The 23,896-nt window shown below is 33.0% G+C and overlaps 4 protein-coding genes across 5 annotated transcripts; 2 read left to right on the top strand and 2 right to left on the bottom strand.

Moving 5' to 3' along the window:
* The first annotated feature begins 5,023 nt into the window (after positions 1-5,023).
* On the top strand, positions 5,024-8,111 carry LOC100797215 (bifunctional protein FolD-like). Its single transcript, NM_001255068.2, is given in 5 exon segments — positions 5,024-5,203; positions 6,526-6,851; positions 7,096-7,332; positions 7,463-7,630; positions 7,785-8,111. Coding segments are annotated over 5 exon segments (1,029 nt in total). The 5' UTR covers positions 5,024-5,076; the 3' UTR covers positions 7,956-8,111.
* Positions 8,112-8,597: 486 nt separating this feature from the next.
* On the bottom strand, positions 8,598-12,950 carry PMM (phosphomannomutase). Of its 2 annotated transcripts, XM_006601803.4 has the most exons (12): positions 12,677-12,950; positions 12,274-12,368; positions 11,798-11,842; positions 11,587-11,653; positions 11,168-11,244; positions 10,792-10,827; positions 10,414-10,469; positions 10,218-10,317; positions 10,018-10,113; positions 9,839-9,928; positions 9,255-9,306; positions 8,598-8,811 (listed from the first exon to the last, which is right to left on the bottom strand). In XM_006601803.4, exons 2-12 carry the CDS (start codon positions 12,340-12,342, stop codon positions 8,756-8,758), a joined length of 744 nt encoding a protein of 247 aa, XP_006601866.1. In that variant the 5' UTR covers positions 12,343-12,368; positions 12,677-12,950; the 3' UTR covers positions 8,598-8,755. The 2 variants fall into 2 exon arrangements, with proteins under 2 accessions (XP_006601866.1, NP_001237668.1); NM_001250739.1 differs by lacking the exon at positions 12,677-12,950 and having other exon boundaries at positions 8,756-8,811; positions 12,274-12,342.
* Positions 12,951-15,302: 2,352 nt separating this feature from the next.
* LOC106797124 ((+)-neomenthol dehydrogenase) lies at positions 15,303-18,446 on the bottom strand. The gene is made up of 5 exons (XM_014770826.2): positions 18,280-18,446; positions 17,915-18,161; positions 17,045-17,104; positions 15,993-16,172; positions 15,303-15,870 (listed from the first exon to the last, which is right to left on the bottom strand). Exons 1-5 carry the CDS (start codon positions 18,297-18,299, stop codon positions 15,493-15,495), a joined length of 885 nt encoding a protein of 294 aa, XP_014626312.1. The 5' UTR covers positions 18,300-18,446; the 3' UTR covers positions 15,303-15,492.
* Positions 18,447-19,637: 1,191 nt separating this feature from the next.
* On the top strand, positions 19,638-21,419 carry LOC100797765 (sm-like protein LSM6A). Its single transcript, XM_003552329.5, has 4 exons — positions 19,638-19,899; positions 20,214-20,349; positions 20,977-21,090; positions 21,213-21,419. Exons 2-4 carry the CDS (start codon positions 20,235-20,237, stop codon positions 21,257-21,259), a joined length of 276 nt encoding a protein of 91 aa, XP_003552377.1. The 5' UTR covers positions 19,638-19,899; positions 20,214-20,234; the 3' UTR covers positions 21,260-21,419.
* The last annotated feature ends 2,477 nt before the right edge of the window (positions 21,420-23,896 follow it).

Below are 23,896 nucleotides of genomic sequence, written 5' to 3'. Positions count from 1 at the left end.
TGAGCTGGACTGGCTCGCTAAACCCATGTGTAGAAGTCTTCCAAAGTAACCCATGAAAGCGATCAAGGGCTTCACTCAATGATTCATGAGGGTGTTGGTGGAAGGATGAGATTTCAACCTTTCCCTCAATGGTCTTGGACTCTGGGAAATATTTCTTCAAGAACTTCTCCACCACCTCGTTCCATGTCCGCAGGCTATTCCCCTTAAACGAGCGAAGCCATGTTCTTGCTTCACCGGCCAAGGAAAAACAAAATAAGTCAAGGTGGATGGCATCTTCAGGCACTCCTACTATCTTCACCGTGTTGCAAATGTCGATGTATGTGGCCAGGTGTGCGTATGGATCTTCAGTTGGTAGGCCGTAAAATAGATTCCCTTGAATCAGCTGGATCAAGGAATATGGATATGAGAAGTTGGCCGTCTGCACCTCTGGTCTAGCTATGCTGGTGAAGTACTGAGGTATAATAGGGCTAGAGTAGTCTTCTAGCGTCATTCTCTGTGGATGATTTTCTGTCATGATGCGTTCTTCGAAGAAGGAGTGTGCACTGTTAACAAAAGAAATAACTACCGTGCACGTTATCACAGAATAAATAATTTTTTTTTTATTTTAATTTTTTTATTTAAAAAAAGAATAAAGTAAGAATGAGTAAATAAAAAAAAATTAAAAAATAAAATAAAGCAGCTACAATAAATAATAGATAAAAAAATAAAAATAAAAATAGAAAGTGAAAATTAATTGCTTACAAATTGGAATATGCAATTAGTCAAGTACAAAAAACAAAGTCCCCGGCAACGGCGCCAAAAACTTATTAACTCGTTGGCAAGTGTACCAAATCGTTACAAGTAGTGTAAAGTTCTCGGAAGTCCGAGTGTCGAATCCACATGGACTTTGTTTTTACTTAGATTAATGCAAATCCAATTTAAAAGCAAGAGATAAGAAATTTAAAATAAAAGATAAAGAAAGATAGAAGATAAGGTAAAGAAAAGATAAAAGATTTAAATAAAAAAAGATAAAGTCAAGATAAGATAATGTTGGGAACTGACTTGCCTAGTCTGCCTAGGATGTATGAGTTTATGATTTTTTCTTTACCAATTCAGGTGATTTTATCCCACCCACATCTATTCATTTACTTGCCCCTGATGCCTCACGTTGGCCAGCCTATTTTACCTATCTATCCCCCAAATGCCTTTGCAAAGACTCAATAGATAAAATGCATGAAGTTCTAATTCTAGATGTTTGCTTTGACGCATGGGCATAATGCAATCACTCTATGCCTAGCAATGATTTTATTATGATATCTTTTCTTCTTGTTCTATTAGAAGTTATCCTCTCTCGAGCGTCTAACCCCTAAAACTAATGCATGCATATCTTCTTTAAATCTTATTTAGAAGTTACCCTCTCCCGAGCATCTAACCCCTAACAGAATATAAAGATGAGTATGCAAGATAAAAACAGAAAAGAAAATAGGAAAGAAAAACCTGGTATTGCATTGATAAATAGTGAAGAGTACATCATACATCACATTGGCTTCTAGGCCTGTCAGACCCTAACTAAGGGTTTAGCCACTCATGGCCATTGAGGACTTTACAATGAGAAGGGGTGAAAGAAAGGGAGTAAATGAAACCCCTAGGAGAGGGGGTTCTGTCCTGGTGTTTTTGTCCCTTGGACTGGCTCTCTATTTATAGCTGGTGAAATGGGCTTTGGGCCTTCGTAGGCGCGCTCAGCGCGACACCCCCTCGCTAAGCGCGTGTAGATCGCGCGCATGCTGCAGGCTTAGCGCGCACTTCTGTTGGATCATGGGCTTAACGCGTAACGCGCGCTCAGCGCGCGTATTGGACTGGCCCTGCTTCAGATTTTCTTCTTTTCTTCAATTTTTCTAGCCTTTTTGCTTGTTACACCTCCAGTTTTTATATCTGCAGCCAAAATTCAACAAAACATCAATTCTTTAATATTTAAGCGCAAATAACTGCTAAATAATTATTTTTAAAGACAATTTTGCCTTATTTTCTATTATCAAAATACAATTATTTAGCAGTTATCATAAATGTATCGACAATTTAATTCTATCAAGTTTCATTCCTTTCTATTGACCTTGAGTGCCAAATTGCTACATCCTTGATGACATGGCCAACCCACATGTATAGGGGATGTTCCATGTCAATGTATAGGGGATGTTCCATGTCAGGTAAAATGTTATGGCATTTTTTTTAATAAATTTTGATTTTCAAATTTACAAAAGTTAATGATTATTTTGAGAATATTCTTCTATAATAAATATAACTTAATAACAAAATGGTCAACAACAATAATGTAAATATAAAAACATGTAGGTGCCATTAAACTGCAAATTATGTTCAATACACATAGCTAACACATCCTCATCATTATCAAACGGAGTTAAACCATCATCAAACCCTCTTCTCGGTACTAAATAAAACACCTTTGGAAACTAACTATATCCACTGCAAGCCTTACACAGGTCACAAATAGTCCAAATATTCATCCGGTTAGTCTCTAATGACTCCAAGTAACATTTTTTACCCTCCACATACTCCAACACCCCTTCATCATTTTGGACATATTGGCCTTTGTGGTGCAATAAAAGGTTAATCTTATAAGACATTCTGTAAAAGGAAACACACAATAATAAAGTCAAAAGAAGAAGGAAACAAAGCATCATTGTTTCAATTCATCAGAGCATCATCAACAAACCCTAAACCCTAACACATGTTTAATCCCTTGTTTTGTCTACAATAGTGAAAAAACTAGAAGAAATCTAATGAAAACGATGGGCACAAGGAGAATAAAACGAAAATAGAGGTCATCAACAAAAGTCCAACCAAACAAAAAAAACACTTTACGTTACAAAGTTAACTTTCATCTTCAACACACAGGATGAAATTGACCACAAACAATGACCACAAAAACCATGTTGTCACAACCCTTGGCGATGCAAAGCAAGAAGGAGCAAAATAAACGTAATAGAAGGTAAAAAAAAATGCACATACTCCAATTGACAATTTGGTCTACACATACTTAACCCATACTCAATATTTTTTGAAATTGATATCAAACATTTTTTTTTTTAATTCCAAGGTATCTCTTATACGAAAGCTAGAGACTAATATACTAAAATATTAATATCCATTTAAAGAATTGACATATTTCAATAGATGTTTTTTCATACGTAGAGATTTGAAGATCAAATCTTCAATGGCATGCTTAAGGACTATGTCCAACCATACTATATCATATTGGTACATCAAAAGTCATTTAATAAGAATGATATAAGCTTACACAAAATGATGAGTAAGATCACTTCATATGATGAAACTTTTTTTTTAATTTTTTTTAAAAAAAATTAAGACATAAATTCTTGGAGACTCAAACCTTACCTTAGACCAATATTATGTTGGTCTAAGTGGATATGAAATCATGTATAAACAAATGTGGTTGAGAAATAAGATTCTATTAAAGCTGATTAATCATATTTTTTTATTTATAAAAATTAATCATTGACAAAGTCAATGAATATTTTTCAGTAAAAAATAAAACAAGACATTTTTAAATTAAGTTAAAATAAGCTCCTACAAAATATTAGTTATAACATTGTGTAAATTTTCCTTTGATGATTTTTTTGTCCTTGGTCAGAGAATGTCTCCGATTTACTAGACCAGAGAGACTAACTATGCTTACCATACGTGGTTGCTGCTAGCCAAAGAAATTTTGCATATAGAATAAATTGAACTTGAGTTATTTTACCTATTCTCTTACATGTAAACGCAATAAGACCTTATATTATTGTGTCAACTCTTTGAATTTTTTGGAGATCTAACTCTAAAATGGTTAGATAAAATTTAAATCTCTAATAATTGACATATAGATAATTAATACTCTTTTTTATTGTATTTATAATAATTTTTCACAATTATTACAAAATAGGAAATAAAAATATCCAACGGAAAGTACCATATTTTTTTTATTAGCAACTCAAAGTGCTATAAAATAAATTACATCGGATAACTTGTGTTGAACCAATCGAACTCATGAATTCCATAATCTTAATCTTATCTTAATTTAATACAAAATCAATGTTAAGAACAAAAGGATTATTTGAAAAACGGTAAATAAACAACCGACCATGACAAAATTTTAATGAACTTCTTTAGGTATTTTAGTATAATTTTTTAATTAGAGTTAAAGTTTAGGTTAAATAACTTATGCTGGTTTTTAATGCATCACTTTATTACAGTATAAAAAAAGGAGAAACTATAATTTTGATAAAAGAAAACACTAAAAACATTCAAAAGAAATTGTATTTAAATGTTGTGCTTTAGTGTTGTATATAATAAAATATTTTTGAATTTGTAGCTTGTAAAGTCATTAATTCACTTTAGAAAATAAAATGAGTAACTTCACTCGTTAATAAAAAAATAATAATTAATGTAACAAACAATGTGTATGTCAGGATACCAATCACTAATATTATTATTATCTTACTTTATCATTATTCACTTAAAAAAGGTGAAGTATAATATTTTCACATAAAATCCAATAAAATTTTACTTTACCACTATGCCATATTAATGAATATAATAAGATGTTAAATAAGTCAAATCTTATAAGATGACAAGATAAAACGATAAAAACTTATTTTTATATAAAAACTGAAAAATGATAGTGTTTTTTATCATTAAAATTAAATAGAATAAAAATATACGCAATGCATACATTAATTTTACACTACTCCTATTATTAAATCATTACCATTCTAAATTTGTTATTTTTTTAATAATAATTACCTTCAATATTATAAAAATGATGATTTTCTATTTTTGATTAATGATAAAAAAAGTGAGGATTTTTTTTTCATTGGTTAAAACTTAAAAGTGTATACTACACCAAATTAAACTCTTAAAAAAAGAGTATCAGTCCCCTGAGAACCCCCAAAGTAAAGTTTCACTTCGGAGAATCCTAGCGTCGTGTTTTTTACACAAACAAAAACACAGGGAAGAGAACAACAACAAAGCACAACGTATAGCTTGCTGAATCGTTGTTTGAGGAACCACCGAATCTCAATGGCTTCTTCGGTGTTCTTCACTCACTCCCATTGCTACTCTTCAAAGCCCTCTTCTCTTGTTTTCCGCCAAGTTGGTGTGGGTCCCACCTCTCTCCGATTCTCTTCTTCTCATGTTGCCTCCGTTGGTATAAAACTCTCACCTTCTCTTCATTTTTTTTTGTCTGTGCCAACCTTCTGTGTAGTTTTTGGCTTCTGGGTTTATCTGGGTTCTCTCCTTTTTAACAAAAAAAATGTGCCTTTTTGTTTGTGGGTCTTGTGAAAAGGTATCAAAATTTGTTTTTTTTTTTATTTATTTACTTTGTGAAAAAGTATTTAATTTGTTTTTGCCATTCACTGCAAAAACAGCGATGAGTCGTTTTCTGCCTATTTGTGTTGGTTTAAGATTGGTTTGCTTGTGCATGTATTCTGCTGGACCTGCTCTTACCTGATGAAATTTTAGTTTGTGCTTGTTGGTGTTTCTTTACTGGCTGATTTTTTTATTTTTTATTCTATTTATTGTTGGGGTGATAATTAGATACAGTTCCTTCGGTGTTTTTGGTGCTACTCTCTAATTAGAGTTACAGTTTCATCCTGGTAATCTGTGTAATAAAAGTTTGCATTGAAGGTCAGTATAGGTTACTGAGGTAAACTCCATTTTTTGATTGGAGAATAACATCAAATGCATTAAACTATATCTAATTTTTTTCCTTATTGTTGCTATGATTGTGGTCTGTTTAGTTCCAAATTTTGAAATTAGCATAGGAGCACTGTGATTTTGGATGACTATATGGTCTTCCAGTTATCCCTTGGTAATATATGTGACTTTGTAGATGCATAAATTTTGTGGCTCCAAGGTGTCTTAATGACACTGCTTCTCTCTGTGTTTGGCTTTGCTTGTAGTTGATTTAACATGTCTTTTGCCCAAATTGCCTGATAATCAGATTTAAGATGGTTTATCCTTTAAAGAATTTGAGAGGTCTTCTTAGTAGGTTGGATCATGATAATAGACTTAGGATGCATTTCGAATTTGCATAGGTGTTTGGGAGCACTTGTGAAAATAACTTATGATATGTCTCTAAGCTGCTTTCAGCTTATTTCAATGAACACAACTGACAACTTATATAAAACCAATTTTTATTTGATTATATAACCAACTTATTCATGAGGGCTTACATGATAAACAATTTTTCAATAAGCATTTAGAGCTGTTTACCCTAACATACCCTTAGTTGTGCAATTATTTGATTTTTGAAAGGTTCATTTGTTCTTTTAGTTATTAGCCTATTGTTGTCATTGTAAATTTAACACTGTTGGTTCTTATACACATGTTTTTTCAGTCCTTATATATGTATGTGTATTCCCTTACATGCACGTGCCAGTGTGTCTTTCCTCTGCTTGCTATTTACCAAATAAGGTTTTGCTAACCTGTGCTCATATGCCTTCATCTGATTTTATATAATATGTACAGCTGCTATGGCTATGGATTCTTCTGCTAAGGTGATTGATGGAAAATCCGTTGCCAAGCAAATCAGAGATGAGATAACGGCTGAGGTTTCCAGGATGAGAGAATCCATTGGTGTGATTCCTGGGTTGGCTGTAATTCTTGTTGGGGATAGGAAAGACTCAGCAACTTATGTGCGTAACAAGAAGAAGGCTTGTGAATCTGTTGGAATCAATTCTTTGGAAGCAAATCTGCCAGAGGATTCCACAGAAGAAGAAGTTTTGAACTATATTGCAGGCTACAATGATGATCCTTCAGTTCATGGCATCCTTGTTCAGTTACCCTTACCTTCGGTATATTTCTAGATCTCTAACTTCACTTTCTTTTTCTGAGCAAAATATGCTAAATTATGCCATAAGTCTCTTTTTATATTTAGGTCTGAAATATTCCCAAGTTCTTAGGGTACTAAGTGAAGCTTTTCAGACACAGTACATTGATAACTTGTATTCTTGTAGCCAAGTTTGTTGACACCTAAATAACTATAACTTGAAGATTGTTTAATGGACATTTAATTAAATTCCCTTCGCCTTGTTACAGCATATGAATGAGCAAAACATCTTGAACGCTGTTAGAATTGAGAAGGATGTAGATGGTTTTCATCCGTTAAATATTGGTCGTCTTGCTATGCGTGGAAGAGAACCACTGTTTGTTCCTTGTACACCAAAGGGATGCATAGAGCTACTGCACAGATACAATGTTTCTATCAAAGGAAAGAGGGCTGTTGTGATTGGTCGGAGCAATATTGTTGGAATGCCAGCTGCTCTCTTGCTGCAAGTAATATCACATTTGGCCAAACTTAAAATTTTAGTTAACAGTTCAAAACTAATTTTATTTCAGTTGCTGTTCACTCATTTTCGCTTCACATGTATATGATTCTACTTCTATGTGTCTCTGATGTTACTAGAGGGAAGATGCTACTGTCAGTATTGTCCATTCTAGAACCAGTAACCCCGAAGAGATCATAAGACAGGCAGATATTATCATTGCTGCCGTTGGGCAAGCAAACATGGTGAGGGGAAGCTGGATAAAGCCTGGTGCAGTCATTATTGACGTCGGAATCAACCCAGTAGAGGTGAGTAGATTTTATATCAAGTTCGTGTTTATAGCATTCTACCAGGCTCCTATCTTGGTTGGTGCTGTATTTTAGGAATCAATTTCATATTTAACACTTAAGTTTCAATATCAACATTATTTAACCAATGCATGTTTGGGTCTATATGTGACAGGATCCAAATAGTCCCCGAGGTTACAAACTGGTGGGAGATGTTTGTTATGAAGAAGCCATAAGAATTGCCTCTGCTGTTACACCAGTTCCTGGAGGAGTTGGTCCAATGACCATAGCAATGCTTCTCCAAAATACACTCATTTCTGCAAAGAGGGTGCACCATTTTGAATAACACTGTGAAAGGATGTATACTATTATGAGCCATCAATTTTTGTTTTGGGGAGTCTTGGATTTTAAGGTAGCATTTTTTCAACATTCGGGGGAGGGGGTGTTTGAGTTTCTTCCTCAAGCCAAAATAAGAAGAGAAAATGTTCCTTTGGATGATAATATAAAACATCTTCCATATATCGATGGCTACGAAATATAAACTGAGTGGGACGACATACAGCAATCAATGCATTAATCTTTAGGCATACATTAGAGACTAAAGTGGATATGTCTGTGGGAGGCATTAAAGTAGACTAAAGTCAGTTGCAAGTTTCGGGAGTCTAGTATACATTTTAATTTATAAAAAGATTATGACCCAAATCATTTAATGCCTTTGGTTTGTCATGTTTCTGAATTTGCAAGTTTGTCCAACTTTGGAACTAACTCAATTTTTCCCCATTGCCCTTGGGTTATAAATGCTCAACCATTTGAGGCATTTGCTTGAAATCCCATGTAACATTATTTTTTGTAAATGCGTTTTATCACTTAAACGAGGCATAGAACTACATATGAATAATGGTAAATACGTTGAATTTGTGATACCTACGTTCCTACTTATACCCTTCAATGTGGTAGGATCATTAAGTAGACAATGACTTTATATCAATTTAGCAGAATGATAAGCTTATTATTAAATCCAAAATGTGAAACTGATAATAAAAATACAAAGAAGTATTATGATTGCAGCCTGTGGTCTTCTCTAAAACAGTTGAGTACACTACTCCCTCTTTAATTCTCAATAACAATATGTTGCTGCAAAATTCTTTAATTTTCTAGGAACAGAGATTTACACTGCTTCACTGTATCATCAGGGCTTGTAACTGAAAAACAAAAATACAAAATAATAAGCATTACACATGATCAATACAAATAATAAGGATCACATAAAAATTTTCTTATACCCTACATTGATTTGGTTCTTAATTTTAACTGGTTTATTTAAAAAAAGGTTATTTTAAAATTCTGTAAAAAAGTTATTATAATAATTATTTTTTGAGATTTTATAAAAATCTGCACTTACAGTTTCTTGAATAAGTTTAAAACAATTTATGTTTTATTCTGACTTGTTTTTTAAATCCTATAAAAAAATCAGAATATTGAGAAGAATTTTTTTTACAAGAAATTGTTTTTATTTACTAAAATAAATATGAAATAAATTGGCTCTTAATTTTCAAGGAAATCGAAATCTAATTGTTTCCCCATGCCACCGAAACCACAATTATTTTTTTGCACATGATAATACAAGTTAAAGCAACCAACTAACCTGTGTGCCCAACAGTCCTTTCAGACTCATAGATTTCATGGTCATTTCCACCCTGCACAGCGGAAAAAAAAGGAAATTAATCAATCCTTCTGCCTATTACCCTAGCAATGCTTATGGAAGCTAAAAATCTAGCAGTGGAAAAACCACAAAAATAAATCAAACAAGGTCATGCAAAGTGAGGGATCACCCTAAAACAAGGGGTAAATAGCTTAGACTTTGGAGGTGATATTGCACCAGTAGGTTATTATAATAAGAGATGTTTTTCAATAAACAATCTAAAAGCACTCCATTGTTCTGAATAATTTGAAATACTCAAAATGTGGAACAAGGACTCATGTCACTATGTCAGCATCTATAAAACTGAATTAAATTGCCAATTACTTGTTTGTCACAAAAACATTTGCCCCAACTCGAAGGATTTTCATAAAAATAAGTGACATTGGTGATCAGACAAAAGTGAGTGCTAACAAATGAAGACTACATAGAATACACGAACTAGCATATGTATGAAGGGAGGCAGAAAATGTCTAAGATGTTGATTTGATACTCCAAAAATGTACTCCATGATAAACTTATGGACTAACCTTGTAAGTTTTGTCACCGAAGAAGTGAATTTCATTGAAACCATCAAGATATCTCAGGCAGTATGTTTTGTCCCAACCTTGAGGGAAAACCTGTGGAGTATATTTAAATTAGGACCTGTTGAACTATCACTTTATCAAAAATAAAATCACCACATCATGTCATGAAAATCATTACTTACATCAAAACTTATCTGTCCTCCAATGGAGAATGTCAAGTTAAGATGAGCAAACTTCTCACGAAGTACAGAAACCATTTTCGGGCGTATATTGTGAACCTGAGAACTTAAATTGCAAACTTTTAGCATAAAATTATACGCCTAACATTTCAATATGGATAGTGAAAATTCTAGAGAATGTGATAAAAACCAAAATACATAACCTTGTCATATTTCTCAAACTCATCTCTTTCTTCTTGGCTACAATTTCGGCCAATAGGTGACACATTCAGCATCCCACTACGGAACTCTATAAATGTTCCCCTAAAAATATTTTATATCAATTAGTAACCAACAGTTTCATATAACATTATAACAAATCTAAAAATATATATATATTAATCTCTGAATCCCACTAACCTCTTAATGGGGATGTCCAAATCAGCAATATAATGAAGTGTAAAGTTAATAAACTCCTGCAGGATATCATCAATTCTGTCATTATTAAACGGAGTTTATTGATATAAAATGCCTTCTTTATATGCTCACAACTTTATTGAATTTCACAAGTAGTTAACAAAAATATAATCTCTTTTATTCACTTGTCTTCTGAGCTTACTTGAAATGAATTCACAGATAAACTAGATTTTTCTGGCCAATTTTTGGTTATGGTAGGCATAGAATGCCCTGGGATGAGAATATGTAGCAACCCCAAAACAATATTAGGTTCTAGTCAGCATGCAGCTTCAGTCTCAAATAGGTAGGATGAATTGATTAGGATTAGAAATAAGGCCTTACCTTGAGCTTTTCTTCACCAAGGAATGACTTCAAGCTCTGAAAAGAGGGCAATTCACAACTAGTCATGATATATTAGAGAGAAAAAAATATTACATTGCTAAAAGAGTGAGAGTGTGTAGGGGATGACTTGTGCTAAAGAAAAAGTTTACCAGCTCAACTTTCAATAGGTGTTAATGGCTATAATTTCCTTTACAAACTTTAGCAAAAAAAAGGCCTTATAATTTTTTTGTAATGTCTGCTTTGCTTACAAGTCACAACATAGTGACACTAGCTGTGTTCTGTTTAATAACTCAAACGGAGCAGCAAAAATCTACTAAGATACATCTCTGGTCATGGAAATTTGCTTCTTTCAGGGATTGAGGTTTATGTGTTGTACCTGAGTTCCAATGAGCTTTCCTTCCTTGTGAGCCACAAGACCATTCTCAGAAAATACATAATCATAGTCATTGGTAACTGCAACAGACAAATTGGGGCAATCAAAAGATAAATCCTTTTGGTTTTTTCTTTGTTTTCTTCTTTAATGTTAATAACTCAACCACAAATCAGATAATGTAAGAAGAAGAAAGCAGATAATGTAAAGGGAAACTTTGTAACAATTATTATAAGCTTATATAAGCACACATAATTCCAGACTTCAGCCCTTTTTGGACATCAGAACACAAGAAGAATAAGGAAAGAATAAATATATGATGGAATTAATCAAGTAATGAAAAGAAACACTAAAATCAATTTTCTCAAAGTGGTTTCCTGCTTGTTTTTAACATTACAGCATCTCAAAGTAATGAAATAGCTAACCTGTGCTGCCAAGTTGCTCTGATATCTTTATAAGGTCAGAACCCCCAACAACTCCAACAGTTACAACCTGTACCCAGACAACACAAAATTCAACAGCAAAAAAAGAACAAAGAATATCAGCACAGATTTATGCATGGCAAAGTAAACGTTGAACAAAAACACCAAGAAATGAAATACACTTTATGTTCAAAAATTTCCAAATCACACACACCTTCCGCAGTTCTTGCATGAATGTCAACATCTCCGGTGTGACCACCTAGCATTGAAGTAGGAAATAATAAGCAGAGGTGATGCAAGACTAAACAATCAGAAAGAACAAATCCAGATTTTCTAGTTTTGTTTAGCAAAGGGGAACAATAGCATATGATGATTAGTGAATTATGAACAACCTCAGGTGGCAAACAGATAACAGATCTGTCTTGGAACTATATCAAATTGCAGCATGCATATATTTTTCAGCTACGATTGTATTTAACCAAGGTTTTAAGGTTGCAGTTTTGTTGCAATCCTTGATATTGTGGAAATTGCAAACAAATGCAGCCGAATGCAGCCACAATTGCGGCCACAGGGACCCCAAAAATTTGTTGCTGTGACCAAAATTGCGGTTGCAGATAAGTGTTTTAAAATGTAACAAAACAACCACACACATGGTCATGGAGTGCCGTTAGCTCTAGAAGAAACAGATACCTTCCTGGGAGCTGTAAGAGTTCCATCAACATCAAACAAAGCAATCAAACCCGGTCTCCTGGCAGCCATTATAGCTCAATCTTATCCACAAAAACCTGCAAAATTTTAAAACATTGTTTTATCAAACTTCAAACCTTCAAATAAGCTCCATTTTCTTCAATTCTCAAAAGGCACATACATCAAATGATAGAACAAGTCCACAATTTATTAAAAAAAAATAAAATTAAAAGAGTTCAATAAACATAATCCAAAATTAGATAACACCCTTCAGCAAATACACCATCCAAGTTGTTTTGCAATGCTTATTCATCAGAACAAATAAATAAAAATTGGAAAAAAGGTGAGATTTTTGTAATTGAAACTGATGCAAATGCAGAAGTGGAATTGAAAGGTGAAAACTTGCCTGAGAGGGGAGTGTGGATGTGGAAGAAGGGGACAGAGCTTGAAGCAGATCTCCAAAGGGGTTTATAAGAATTGGTTGAGATCTGCGAGGGAAATAGACAGAGGAAGAAGCTCTGTGTGGGACCCAGCAAGTTGGAGAAACATGTGTCTCGTAACATTTAAAATTTCCAAAGTGAAGAAGCTTCAACAACAAATTCATCAATCAAATTCAAGTTGATGATGTTTACTTTTCTGTCATGAATTTTGGGGTTAACCAAACGTGAATGAGTATTTTGTAAGATTAGGGTTAATTTTCAAATTTTGGAAAGAAAAAAAAGTGCAAGTTATTGATCTTTTCCATCCATGCCACAGTTTTGCACTTTTTAAATGTACTCTTTGTTTTAAGTTAGTTTATTTGAAAAATAAACACAAAAAAACTAATTAAAAAGTTGTATCTAAATTTTATGGGCATGATAACCTGATAACCATATATTATAATTTTTTTAATGACATTATGAGTTATACCTTAATTTTTTTTTGGCACAAAAGCCTTAATTTGCTCATTGAATTGGATTGTGGGGGAAGAAGACTTCACGACGTAAAGTTAGCAAAGTCTAAGTCAAGCAAAGTTGGGAGACCTTTTTTTATGCAAAGAAATCCTTATTTTCTATATGTACAGGTCACAAAATTTATATTTGTAAGGAAAATCAAAGGTTAAATATTTTTAAATTATATTATATACAATTAAAATTGTTGGAACTCTGTCCCGGAAAAGAATTTGGAGTATCTTAATAACCATTGCGAATGACAAAAAATAAAAACAGATGAGGAAAGAGCTTGCTTTTCTCCTAAAGGGCATACTGCCACAGATAATTTAATTAGTTTTTTTTAACCTTAATCTATTTGGCAAATAATTAGGGTTAGGAAAAGTTGTTTATGTACCATTTGGATGGATTTTCAAAAGTTGGGTTTGACGTGCGTTAGTCCTAAGGGTAATTTGGAGGGATAAGGCGAGTTATGAGTAGTTACATTGCACCTTTTTGGCTTTAAGTTGGAAGGCAACTTCTTAGCAACTTCACTTCACTGTCTTGCTTCACACTAGTTCTCTCTTTTGCCCATTTTCCTCACAATAATGGACAAAGTTTGTCTTGTCAAATTTGGAAATCTGCATATAGTGTGTTGAGGTTAGCGATTATAGCTTGCTAAATTCTTAACTTGTGAAATCGAAATAACTTTTTGTTGTTTTTACGTAAAATCTTTGTCGGTGCTTTGACATATAAATATAAATTTGATATGACAATTAAACACGTGGATAAACTTGTGGAACTTCTATAAATATATAGTGTGCTTCAATTCACAATTACAACTGACAAACACATTAAATCAAAGCAACTCTTTATTGTTTTTGGTAAAAGTCTTTCACGTGATTTGATACATAAATGTAAATTGGATATGACAATCAAACACGTGGATAAACTCGTGGAGCTTCTATAGACGTATAACGTGTTTAGATACACAACTACAACTGGTGTAAACACGTTAAATCGAAATAACTCTTTGTTGCTTCCACATAAAAGTTTTAGAGAAAAAGAGTTATGCATTGACAATATAAATTTTTTTACATAATCATCCAATCACAATCATAATGTATGGTAAGTTTGTTGACTTTTAAAAATAATTATCTTAAAGTAATTCAAATAAATTTGTGATTAGATGACACTGTAAAAGTATTTTACACTAGTGTATAAACATTAAACTCAAGGTTTTATGTGATTTAACACAAGTGTGAATTCATATGACAATCCAAACACATAGATAAACTTGTGGATCTTCTATAAACTCGACTTGTAAATACATAAAAATTTATCCAATATAAAAATAATATTAAAAAATCTATTAATGACATATATGCATAGCATAATACTCTTAACACAATAATAATTCAATATTTTAACTCATAGTAAACCAAAGTGGTAAATAAGATCAAACTATATAATTGACCAAATCATATATAAATTCATGAAAACATAAGTTGTTCAAGTGAAATCATTTCAAAAGGAAGTTAATTTTTTCATATCATTTGAATTGTAGTAAAACATTGCTACCGTGGGATAAAAATTACATTTGATTTCAAATTTGCTAACTCATTGCTTGACTTAGAGTTCATACAATTTTACATAAGTTTAATAGTTTACCTGTTTATCCAAAAAAAAGGTTGAATAGCAAGTTAACTCATTTTCTCTACCTAATGGTAAACTCATAAGAATCTGCAGGTTAGCTCGACAGTTTGACAATAATGATAATCGGTATTCATATTTTTCATCACATGGAAACAAAATATTGAGCTAAAATTACGGCTCTAGATTCCTGTTAAAAGAAACAAGGCTAGAAGGCCACTATTTGGCTTAAATGTTAGCTGGCATTTGAGGATGTTCAGTTCCTTCCTTCTTCCACTGGTTAGAGTCATAATTAAATAGCTAGGGTATAGCAATTTGTTAAAGAAAGAGAAGTACTAACAATCCAGCTTTAGATATTAATACGCATACAGATAGGTAAGGCATCTATTTAGCTTCTAGTAAAGATCATTCAAGTCTTTCATAAACCGATTCCAATTTTAACAAACAGATATCTTTATATCCAAAATTAGATTTCTCAAATTAGTAATGTCATTGTAATATCTAGAATTCACTATAGGGTTGTTCTCATCAATGATGGGCAGCCATCAGTGATCAGACATGTGGCTTATTTTCTTGTTGTGCTAGGTACAAATTTGATACATGTCTTATCATGAAACCATGCTTATTATTTATCCTCTTCAAGTACACAACAGTCTTTGGATCAGAATGGTGCCACTTCACTTCGAGAAAAGAATAGACCAGAAGGACCTCCATTAGGTAGCAGAGCCAACCTTACAACACTTTCAGCACCTTCATCAACACTAAGATAGCCAGTATTGTAGTTGAGATCTGTTTTCACAAAGCCAGGGCAAACAGCATTGATGCAGAAAGATGGGTACTTCTTAGCAAGAATCCTTGTGTAGGCAGTCAAAGCAGCTTTTGAGACTATATATGCAGAAAAAGCATGTGGCCACCCTTTGGTTTCTAATGAACCCTCTTTAAAATCTTTTAGAAACTGATTCAAAACCTCATCCACCTTTTCTTCTGTTAGGCTCTCAGCATCACTTAGGGCTCCTCTAGCCCATGCATTTGGTATTTTCTACATCAGCATGAGCAACAATATCAAATACATCATAATGGTTGAAAAAACACTAAAAGCATAGTATTAGTCTGAGTAGTAAAAGTTGGCATGCTTGATTGTGATTCAAGAGAGTCACATACCTCCAACTTCCCCATGGAGGAGGAAACATTGACAATCCTTGGTGTGCCTGACAATTCTAGAAGGGGAATAAGTGCTTCACACATTAATTTGACTCCATAGTAATTTGTTCTAATGCCTGCTTCGGCAGCTTCAAAATTTTCAGTTGAGATTTTTCTCCAATCAACATTGGCAACTTTTTCCTGCAGTCGAAGAGAAGAAAGTTAACCTCTTCATTACTGAAAATAAGTGCAATTATCTTCAAATACAACAAAAATAAAAGATCTTTACAATTAATCTGTCCTTTACAACAACAAAGATTAAGTTCTATCCAAAGAACAGAGAATATAATAAAAATGTTAATCAAGTTATTACTTGGAGAGAGAAATGTTTGTAGCAGACATGACACAGAAACATGGATGAGAGGATATCATTGACCAAAGGAAAAGAAGTGGGTGTTGGAGTTCCAAATTTTAAGATGATATCAAAACTTATTCTAGCTATTGTTGTTGGGCTTATCGAACCACCTATTATCAGGTCATTATTGAATCACTCGCAGATGTTTAGTCCTACAAACTTCATGCTCGAGAGGGGAGTGAGTTGGATATCTCACATCAACTAGCAATAATATGACCAAAATAGAGTATACAAGTAGGGGACAACCATCACATCTTAAGCTAACTTTTAGGGTTAAGTTAGGCCCAATTTGAAATTCCAAGAGTGGGTGTATGTTGTAGTTAGGAAACTAATGTTAGGTTGTGCACATCATCATAATTATAAGCACTGCAATTATAACTCTTATCGCAGACACTTGACTTTTGGAGAAGCAAGCTAAAATTTGTCTACTTTTTTAACCGAGCAGTATATGGTGTTAGGCCTATCACCTATGCAAACTAAAAAGCTGCAGACAATACATTCCGGAAAATCATTCCCAAACTAGATCAACTAATCAAGTATGTCCTAAGCATTCAATCAAAAATACTTGAAATTAATGCTTTATAGTGAAAACTGCCTTTACTTTGAGCTTTCAGGTTAGAAGATGAAGGAAATATTCTATATGGCTTGGAATACATACCCCAGCAGCAGCTAAAGCATCACGGTCAACATATGCTCCATGAATTCCTGCATTATTCACCTAAACAGAATACGGATATTAATCATCATTCATTCCAATTCCCAAATAGGCGTGCTTGGTAATGGGAAAAATAATGAGTTATGGAAGAAAACACACAGCAGAATAGCAAAATCCTACCAATCTAAGAGTTGGTACCAGATAAAAAACTAAATGACATGTTCAAGCTAACTAAGAGTGTCAATATGAACATGGATGAAAGACAATGAACGTCCAAAAATGAGGATTTGGACTATCATAAATGATCTTATTGGGAAAAAAGAAAAGACACAATTTTTGTCATGCAAGGAATATGGATTCCATTCACGTTATATAAACTACAACTTTTTGGACTATAACCTATTTCTCCTTCAAGGATTGGCTCTGTGAGGAGGGTGGCGGCCTGGTGCGCCAATGATTTTAAAAATTAACGGCTATGATTGTGATAAAATATAAGTATATATGCATATCTGTTACAATTTCAACAGTTGATTTGCAAATCAATGGCTGTAACTGTACTTCATTCTCTAAAGTACACCAACTCACACTGTTGAAGAGTCAAATCCCTACTTTGCAATACCAGTTTAGTGAGCAATGGCAATAACAAGATTTAAAACTCGAATCTTGTGCAAATTACCAAAATTCTCCCACCATTAGACCAATCCCAGTGTATATAATAATCTTTATCTTGTGATTGTGATAGTGTACTCTTTCTAAGCTTTCTAACAATAACCTGGACAGGATAAGATATGTGTGTCCCTGGTGCTTTACTGGTATCAACAAGAAGAAAGATGTAGAAACATAACATAATAAGAGGCAAAAACTTAATCATACCAAGATATCAAGTTTTCCAAACTGGGTTTTGATGAAATTTGCAAGGGATTCAATGCTTTTAGGGTCAGTCACATCAAGCTGATGAAACACCACTTGATCAGACACACCAAACTCTTTCAGCTTTTCAACAGCTTCAAGACCCCTTTTCTCATCCCTTGCTGTTAGCACCACTGTGATGCCATTAGAAACCAATTGCTTGCATATTCCAAATCCTATCCCTTTGTTTGCTCCCGTGACAACTGCATTCCTGTAACATTGAACAATCCATGACAATTATGAAAAAATAAGCACTTAAAAGCCTTTTGATTTTATTATTGATTAAAATTTGTGGACCATATAGTGTGTGTGGATGATGAAAAGTGTACCTTATTGTTGCTGATGCCATTCTTTATGCAAGAGAAGTTTGTAACCTTTTGTAAATCAGATACCAGTTTTAAGAAGTGAGTTTATCAGTTGTTTTATCAGTTTATATATGAACTTTTCAATGTTTTCTACAAACTTCGGGATAGCGAATACTTCTCAACTTTGATTTTCAACATCAGAAACAAAAGTAATAACTGGTTTATTTATTTATTTATTTATTTATTTATTATTTTCTAAGAAATGGATTTGTTTTTTTTTAATAAATAAAAATGGTTTTCTTTATTTGTTTGCAAATAACTTTTCAGCGTGTCAAAGTTATTTGTGGTGAATTCCATTTTTTATCCGGTATACATTAAAGTTATTTCACAAAATCGGTAAATTATTAAAAAAAATAGTATTGGGTTCTTGTGAATAAATATCAGACACTAGAAATATTGGCTTAGATTTCATACACGTGCACGGATTTATTATCATTAGTCCTCATGAACTAGAGCACTAGAAATATAGGAGTTCATTTTAGGGATTGACTGGACTCAGTTATTTCATGTTTCTTTTACTTCAAATTCCAACAAAATCAAAGTTTTTTTTTTCCAATGTGAACTAATCTGACGTGCCAATAAATTTTTTAATTTTTTTTACTTAACATTTTTAAAAACTTTAAATTAATTTATCTTAAACTTTAGAACTTACAATTTTCTTCTACTTTTTTGTCTTTCCTAATTTGTTCTTCATTTTGAGTTTCTTATGATTTTATCTGGTGTTACCAAGGTCTTAACTCATTAGTTTTTATCATGTATTTTTAATTCCTCTATTTAATATTTAATAGATAATAATATGTATAAGTGAAAATTAAAACTGCACAATTGTGAAGCATGAGGAACCCAATTAACATAATTGAAATCTAAGGATTAAAATGCCATAGTTAGAATACTTATACCTAGTGACTCAAATTGAATAAATTAAAACTTAGAAGAATAAAATTATATAATTACAAGTTTTCCGTGTGAACATTTTCACATGCATTTTTTATTCTGTCCCTGCCTTACGCTCTATTTAAATCAAATAGATGCAAATAGGAGGGAAGAAAATTAGAAGAAAGAAAAGAATATTATTATTGTTATTGTTATTTAAGTAGATGAAAATACAAGAGAGAGGAATAGGGAAGTGGGATACAACTTGAACAAATCACCACCAGACGTGAAAAGGAGGAAATAAAATTAGGTGTATTTACTTAAAAAATGAACGGTTTTAATTAGAATATATATATATATATATATATATATATATATATATATATTAATTTTAGGTTTGATTTACAAAATAATATATCATCTATCTGATTTTATCTATTGGTTATGATTAATTTTTCACTTTAAGTGACGAGTTTTTTTTTTTTTTTCATTCATGTAAATAACACATACTACCATATTTTTATTTACGTCTTTATATGTTGCTGTTTCACTCCGCTCGTAGTTGTATCACATTGGTTTATTTTGAAACCCTAAAGTTTGCCCCCTTACACGTTTTTTGTCTTCTTTTTTCTCCCATCTTTGTTTCGAGAAGCATTTGACGAAGAGAAGAGACAGTGAATCGCGGTTTCAATTCAACCCACTTCATCTCAGGTACCCCCTTCTAAACCATCCTTCAATTTTTCTCTCTCATCATCAAAATACAACACTGTTCCTTTTTTTTTCTTTTTTCCTTTTATATTGTATTATTTTTGTGAATCTCGATTACGTTGCTTTTTCGTGCACCCTGTTGAGTTGAAATTATAGAGGATTAATTGGAATTTCGAGAGTGTTTACAACTCACTTTTTTATTTTGCATTTTTTTCACCCCACAAAGTGTTTGTGAAAATGCTGCTGTGAGGAGGAAACTTGGACACCATACCTGTGTATGTTTAATTAACCAAAGTTATTTTGTTGTTCCTTTGAAGGTGTTTGAAGTTGAGATAAAAATGAGCGGAACAGAGAAAGCAGGATCAGGAACCACCAAAACCCCCGCCGATTTCCTCAAATCCATTCGTGGGAGGCCGGTTGTCGTCAAGCTCAATTCTGGTGTTGATTACAGAGGTTCCTCTCTTTATTTACCACTTTTGTCTGAAAATTCTTTAAAATGTTTGTGAATTAACGGGTATATCTGGGTGGGGTGATGTATTGAATATTGATGTGTTAATGTTTGGTCCATATTTGCTTGTCGCAGTTTTTTCTGCCTTGTTGAGGGAAAGGAAAACCTGATTTTGTTGATTGGATGAGAAAGAAAGTTGTTTATTTAGTCTGCTGGTGATTAGTGTTGGATTTTGATCTCAACTATTGGTTTAGTTTAGATTCCTGGGTAACGTGTATTTGAGCCTTGCCCAAAATTGTTGGAAAAGGATGGCATATGCTTATCCCTTTGATATATCAAATGTTGGATGTTTCTTTTCATATTGACACTATTTTAAGATCATATAGTCTATGACTTTATGATATTTTTCTTAAATTTCTTGTTTGAGAGTAGTTGAAAAGGAATTGAGTATCAAAGTGACAAAACAAGGTAGAGCAGTTGAAATTGTGACCATAATTTTATTGTCAAATTTCATGTTTGATGGCTTTACAATTTGTGTATTGGTGCTCATTGTCCACTGTATAGTTGTATTTGTTATGTTATGCTTCTCTGTATGCATGAAGTAGTCTCACTCCTTTGGGCTAATCTTGCAGGTATACTTGCTTGTCTAGATGGCTATATGAATATTGCAATGGAGCAGACAGAGGAGTACGTCAATGGACAACTGAAGAACAAGTATGGTGACGCTTTCATCCGAGGGAATAATGGTACTAATGTTTGAAATACAATGTTCTTTTTTATATCTTGCTGGAAAATTGAAACAATGTTCTGTATTCACGATTAATATTTGATTGCAGAAATAATTGGAAATTTCTTTTATTTGATGCAGTTCTATACATCAGTACCTCAAAGAGGACTCTAGCAGAGGGGGCTTAGAAAGTATAGGAATCTGATATTTTTTTTAATGTTTGGAAGACGCTTATAGTTTTGAAAGGCTTATTGGACTGCCCTGCCTTTATGTTTCAACTCTCGCCTATTGTAACTTATTTGCCCTGGTTATATTTTTAAGGTAAAACGGTATGACCAGTTTGTAAAATGCTCGTTGACATATTTTAGTAGAATATTTTAGCCTGTTTTGAAAATTCAAAACAAATAGAAACTGCCATTACTTTAAGGACTGTTTGGTTCAAAGGACGGGAGAGATTTTAATGAGGGGGTGGGGTGGGGGGAGGGAAGAGATTTTGATTAGACATTATGTGTGGTTGAGATGGGGAAGTGAGAGATTTTAATGGAGGGGAGATATCCATTTTCTTGTTTGGTTCACATGGGTAGGGAGGGGTTTTAAAAACTATTTTGCTTTCGTGTCCTTATAAGTTTAAATTTCAAAAGATAAATAGGGATAATTTAGTCATTACAGTTCCCTTATAAATCTGTCAATATTAGAAGGAGCACTTATAAATCTGTCAATATTAGAAGGAGCAAAAATTACGTGAAGAGGGATTTTGTTCCTTTCCATTCTCTCCCTCTCCTAAAACTTGAACCAAACAAATTTTTTTAAAATTACTCTCCTTCCTTCCCCTCCATTTTTTTTCCCACCAAACATTATGTTAATGTTTTTGTTCTAGTTCTTTTTAAATGATTTTTTATATTTTATGTTTTTTTAACTCACTAAATCTTCTTTACCTGTCCCAACTGAACGGCCAACTGAACGTGTAGAGGTGTCAAACTGTCTATATGGTCAAAATTTATTTACTCCCTTATATATAAATATAACCCCCAAAAGATTAGGCCCCTCATACTAATGGTTATATTTTTTTAGGTTAAACATATAAATTAGTCCTTGTATCACGGATTCTGAATATGGTCTGTGTATATAAAAATTTATTAAATCTGTCAAAGTTGTTGGTTTGGTTCTTGTCACATTTAATCTCCTTATGCATTTTTAATGTGTCTTCGGTAAATGTAGTTTATTTGGAGATATAAGGTGGGTTGAATGGTTAAGGGAGAAGAAAAGGAGGAAAAGGTTGTGGATTCAATCTCTTTTACTAACAAAACTAATATTCTAACAACTAACATTTGTTAATAAAAAAATTAATTCATACTTAAAAATAAAAGAAATGGAATTCCTTTCACAACTCACTCAAACTTTCACACAAATTTAAGGATAAATAATCATTTTTGTCACTAAAAGTGTAGTACACTTTTGAGAGAAAAAAATTAAAATTTAGTCTCTGAAAGTATAAAAAATGTGACAAATATATATATGTATTAACTTTCTTCTATTAACATTAATGAATTCGTTACATGACACGTTGAGACAAAAATGTTTGCTCATGTAGATTTCATTGCTTGGCATTGCCTTCGTCAAGGTTCTATGGTGTGTCGATGAGAATTGGAGCCTCCACCCTTCCTTTCTCAAATTGAAAAACACATTGATCCCACAACCACTCCACAACAATCACCCTTTGACAACGACACCATCACCAACCCTAATTCATTGTGATTGCCATACCACAACCATTCACTCCAAACTCTAACCCAATCCTCAAAACATCAAACTTTTAATAGATCTTAGTCACTCCGAAATCCTTAAAGCATCAAACTTTTAACAATTATTTTATTAGAACACTCTCTATGCCAACAACCTCAACCTCCTCATTGTCTTTTTCGTCAAAACCGGCACACCCTCCATGCCACCTCTATCCTCCGCTTCGGCTACATCCCCCATATCAAGTCATGGACCGTTGTTGTTGCATGCCCCGACTCCTCCTTCGTCGAGGTCCTCAAACTCTTTTGCTTTCAAATGTGCTACCTTTGCAGGCTCTCTATACCCATGTGGTTGTCGTGTCGCTCAATGAGAATGGTGAAGCCGAAGCTTTGAGCAAAGTGGATGATCGAAAAATATCTGAACTCAAGCATGAATGGTGGATTGTTTGGATTTGGGTTTGGTCCGTGGGTTAATGATGAGATTATGGAATTTGTTGATTTGATTTGTAAATGAAATTTGTAAATCTGTATAAAAAGAAAAATAAGGAGAGAAAGTCAGTTGGAAATATCCTTTCAAGGTGGCCGGTAGTGATCAAAGAGAAGAAGAATGAGAAGGGAAGAAAGAAGAGAATAAACAACAAAACTAACAAATTAATCCATTGACATTTTGATGAAGGTCACGTGAGTAAGCATTTTCGTGAAATTTTCATCCCAACATGTCAGGTAGATAAATCCATTAACATTAACGGAGGGCTGATTTATCATACTTTTTATACTTTTAGGGACTAAATTTTAATTTTTAATCTTTTAGGGATGAGTTTGTTAACATCCTAGACTTGTTGGATGAAAATGGTTATATACTCCAAACATAAACATATTATTACTTGGTTCCTTTTTTTTTAAAAATATTAACAAGGTTTTTTTTTCCAATGTGAACTAATCTGACGTGCCAATAAATTTTTTAATTTTTTTACTCAACATTTTTAAAAACTTAAAATTAATTTATTTTAAACTTTAGAACTTACAATTTTCTTCTACTTTTTTGTCTTTCTTAATTTGTTCTTCATTTTGAGTTTCTTATGATTT

Source organism: Glycine max, chromosome 18 (genome assembly GCF_000004515.6).
Source record: "Glycine max cultivar Williams 82 chromosome 18, Glycine_max_v4.0, whole genome shotgun sequence".
Taxonomy (NCBI): domain Eukaryota; kingdom Viridiplantae; phylum Streptophyta; class Magnoliopsida; order Fabales; family Fabaceae; genus Glycine; species Glycine max.
The sequence above is the reverse complement of the archived record's forward strand: the minus strand, read 5'-3'. Positions and strand labels throughout refer to the sequence as shown.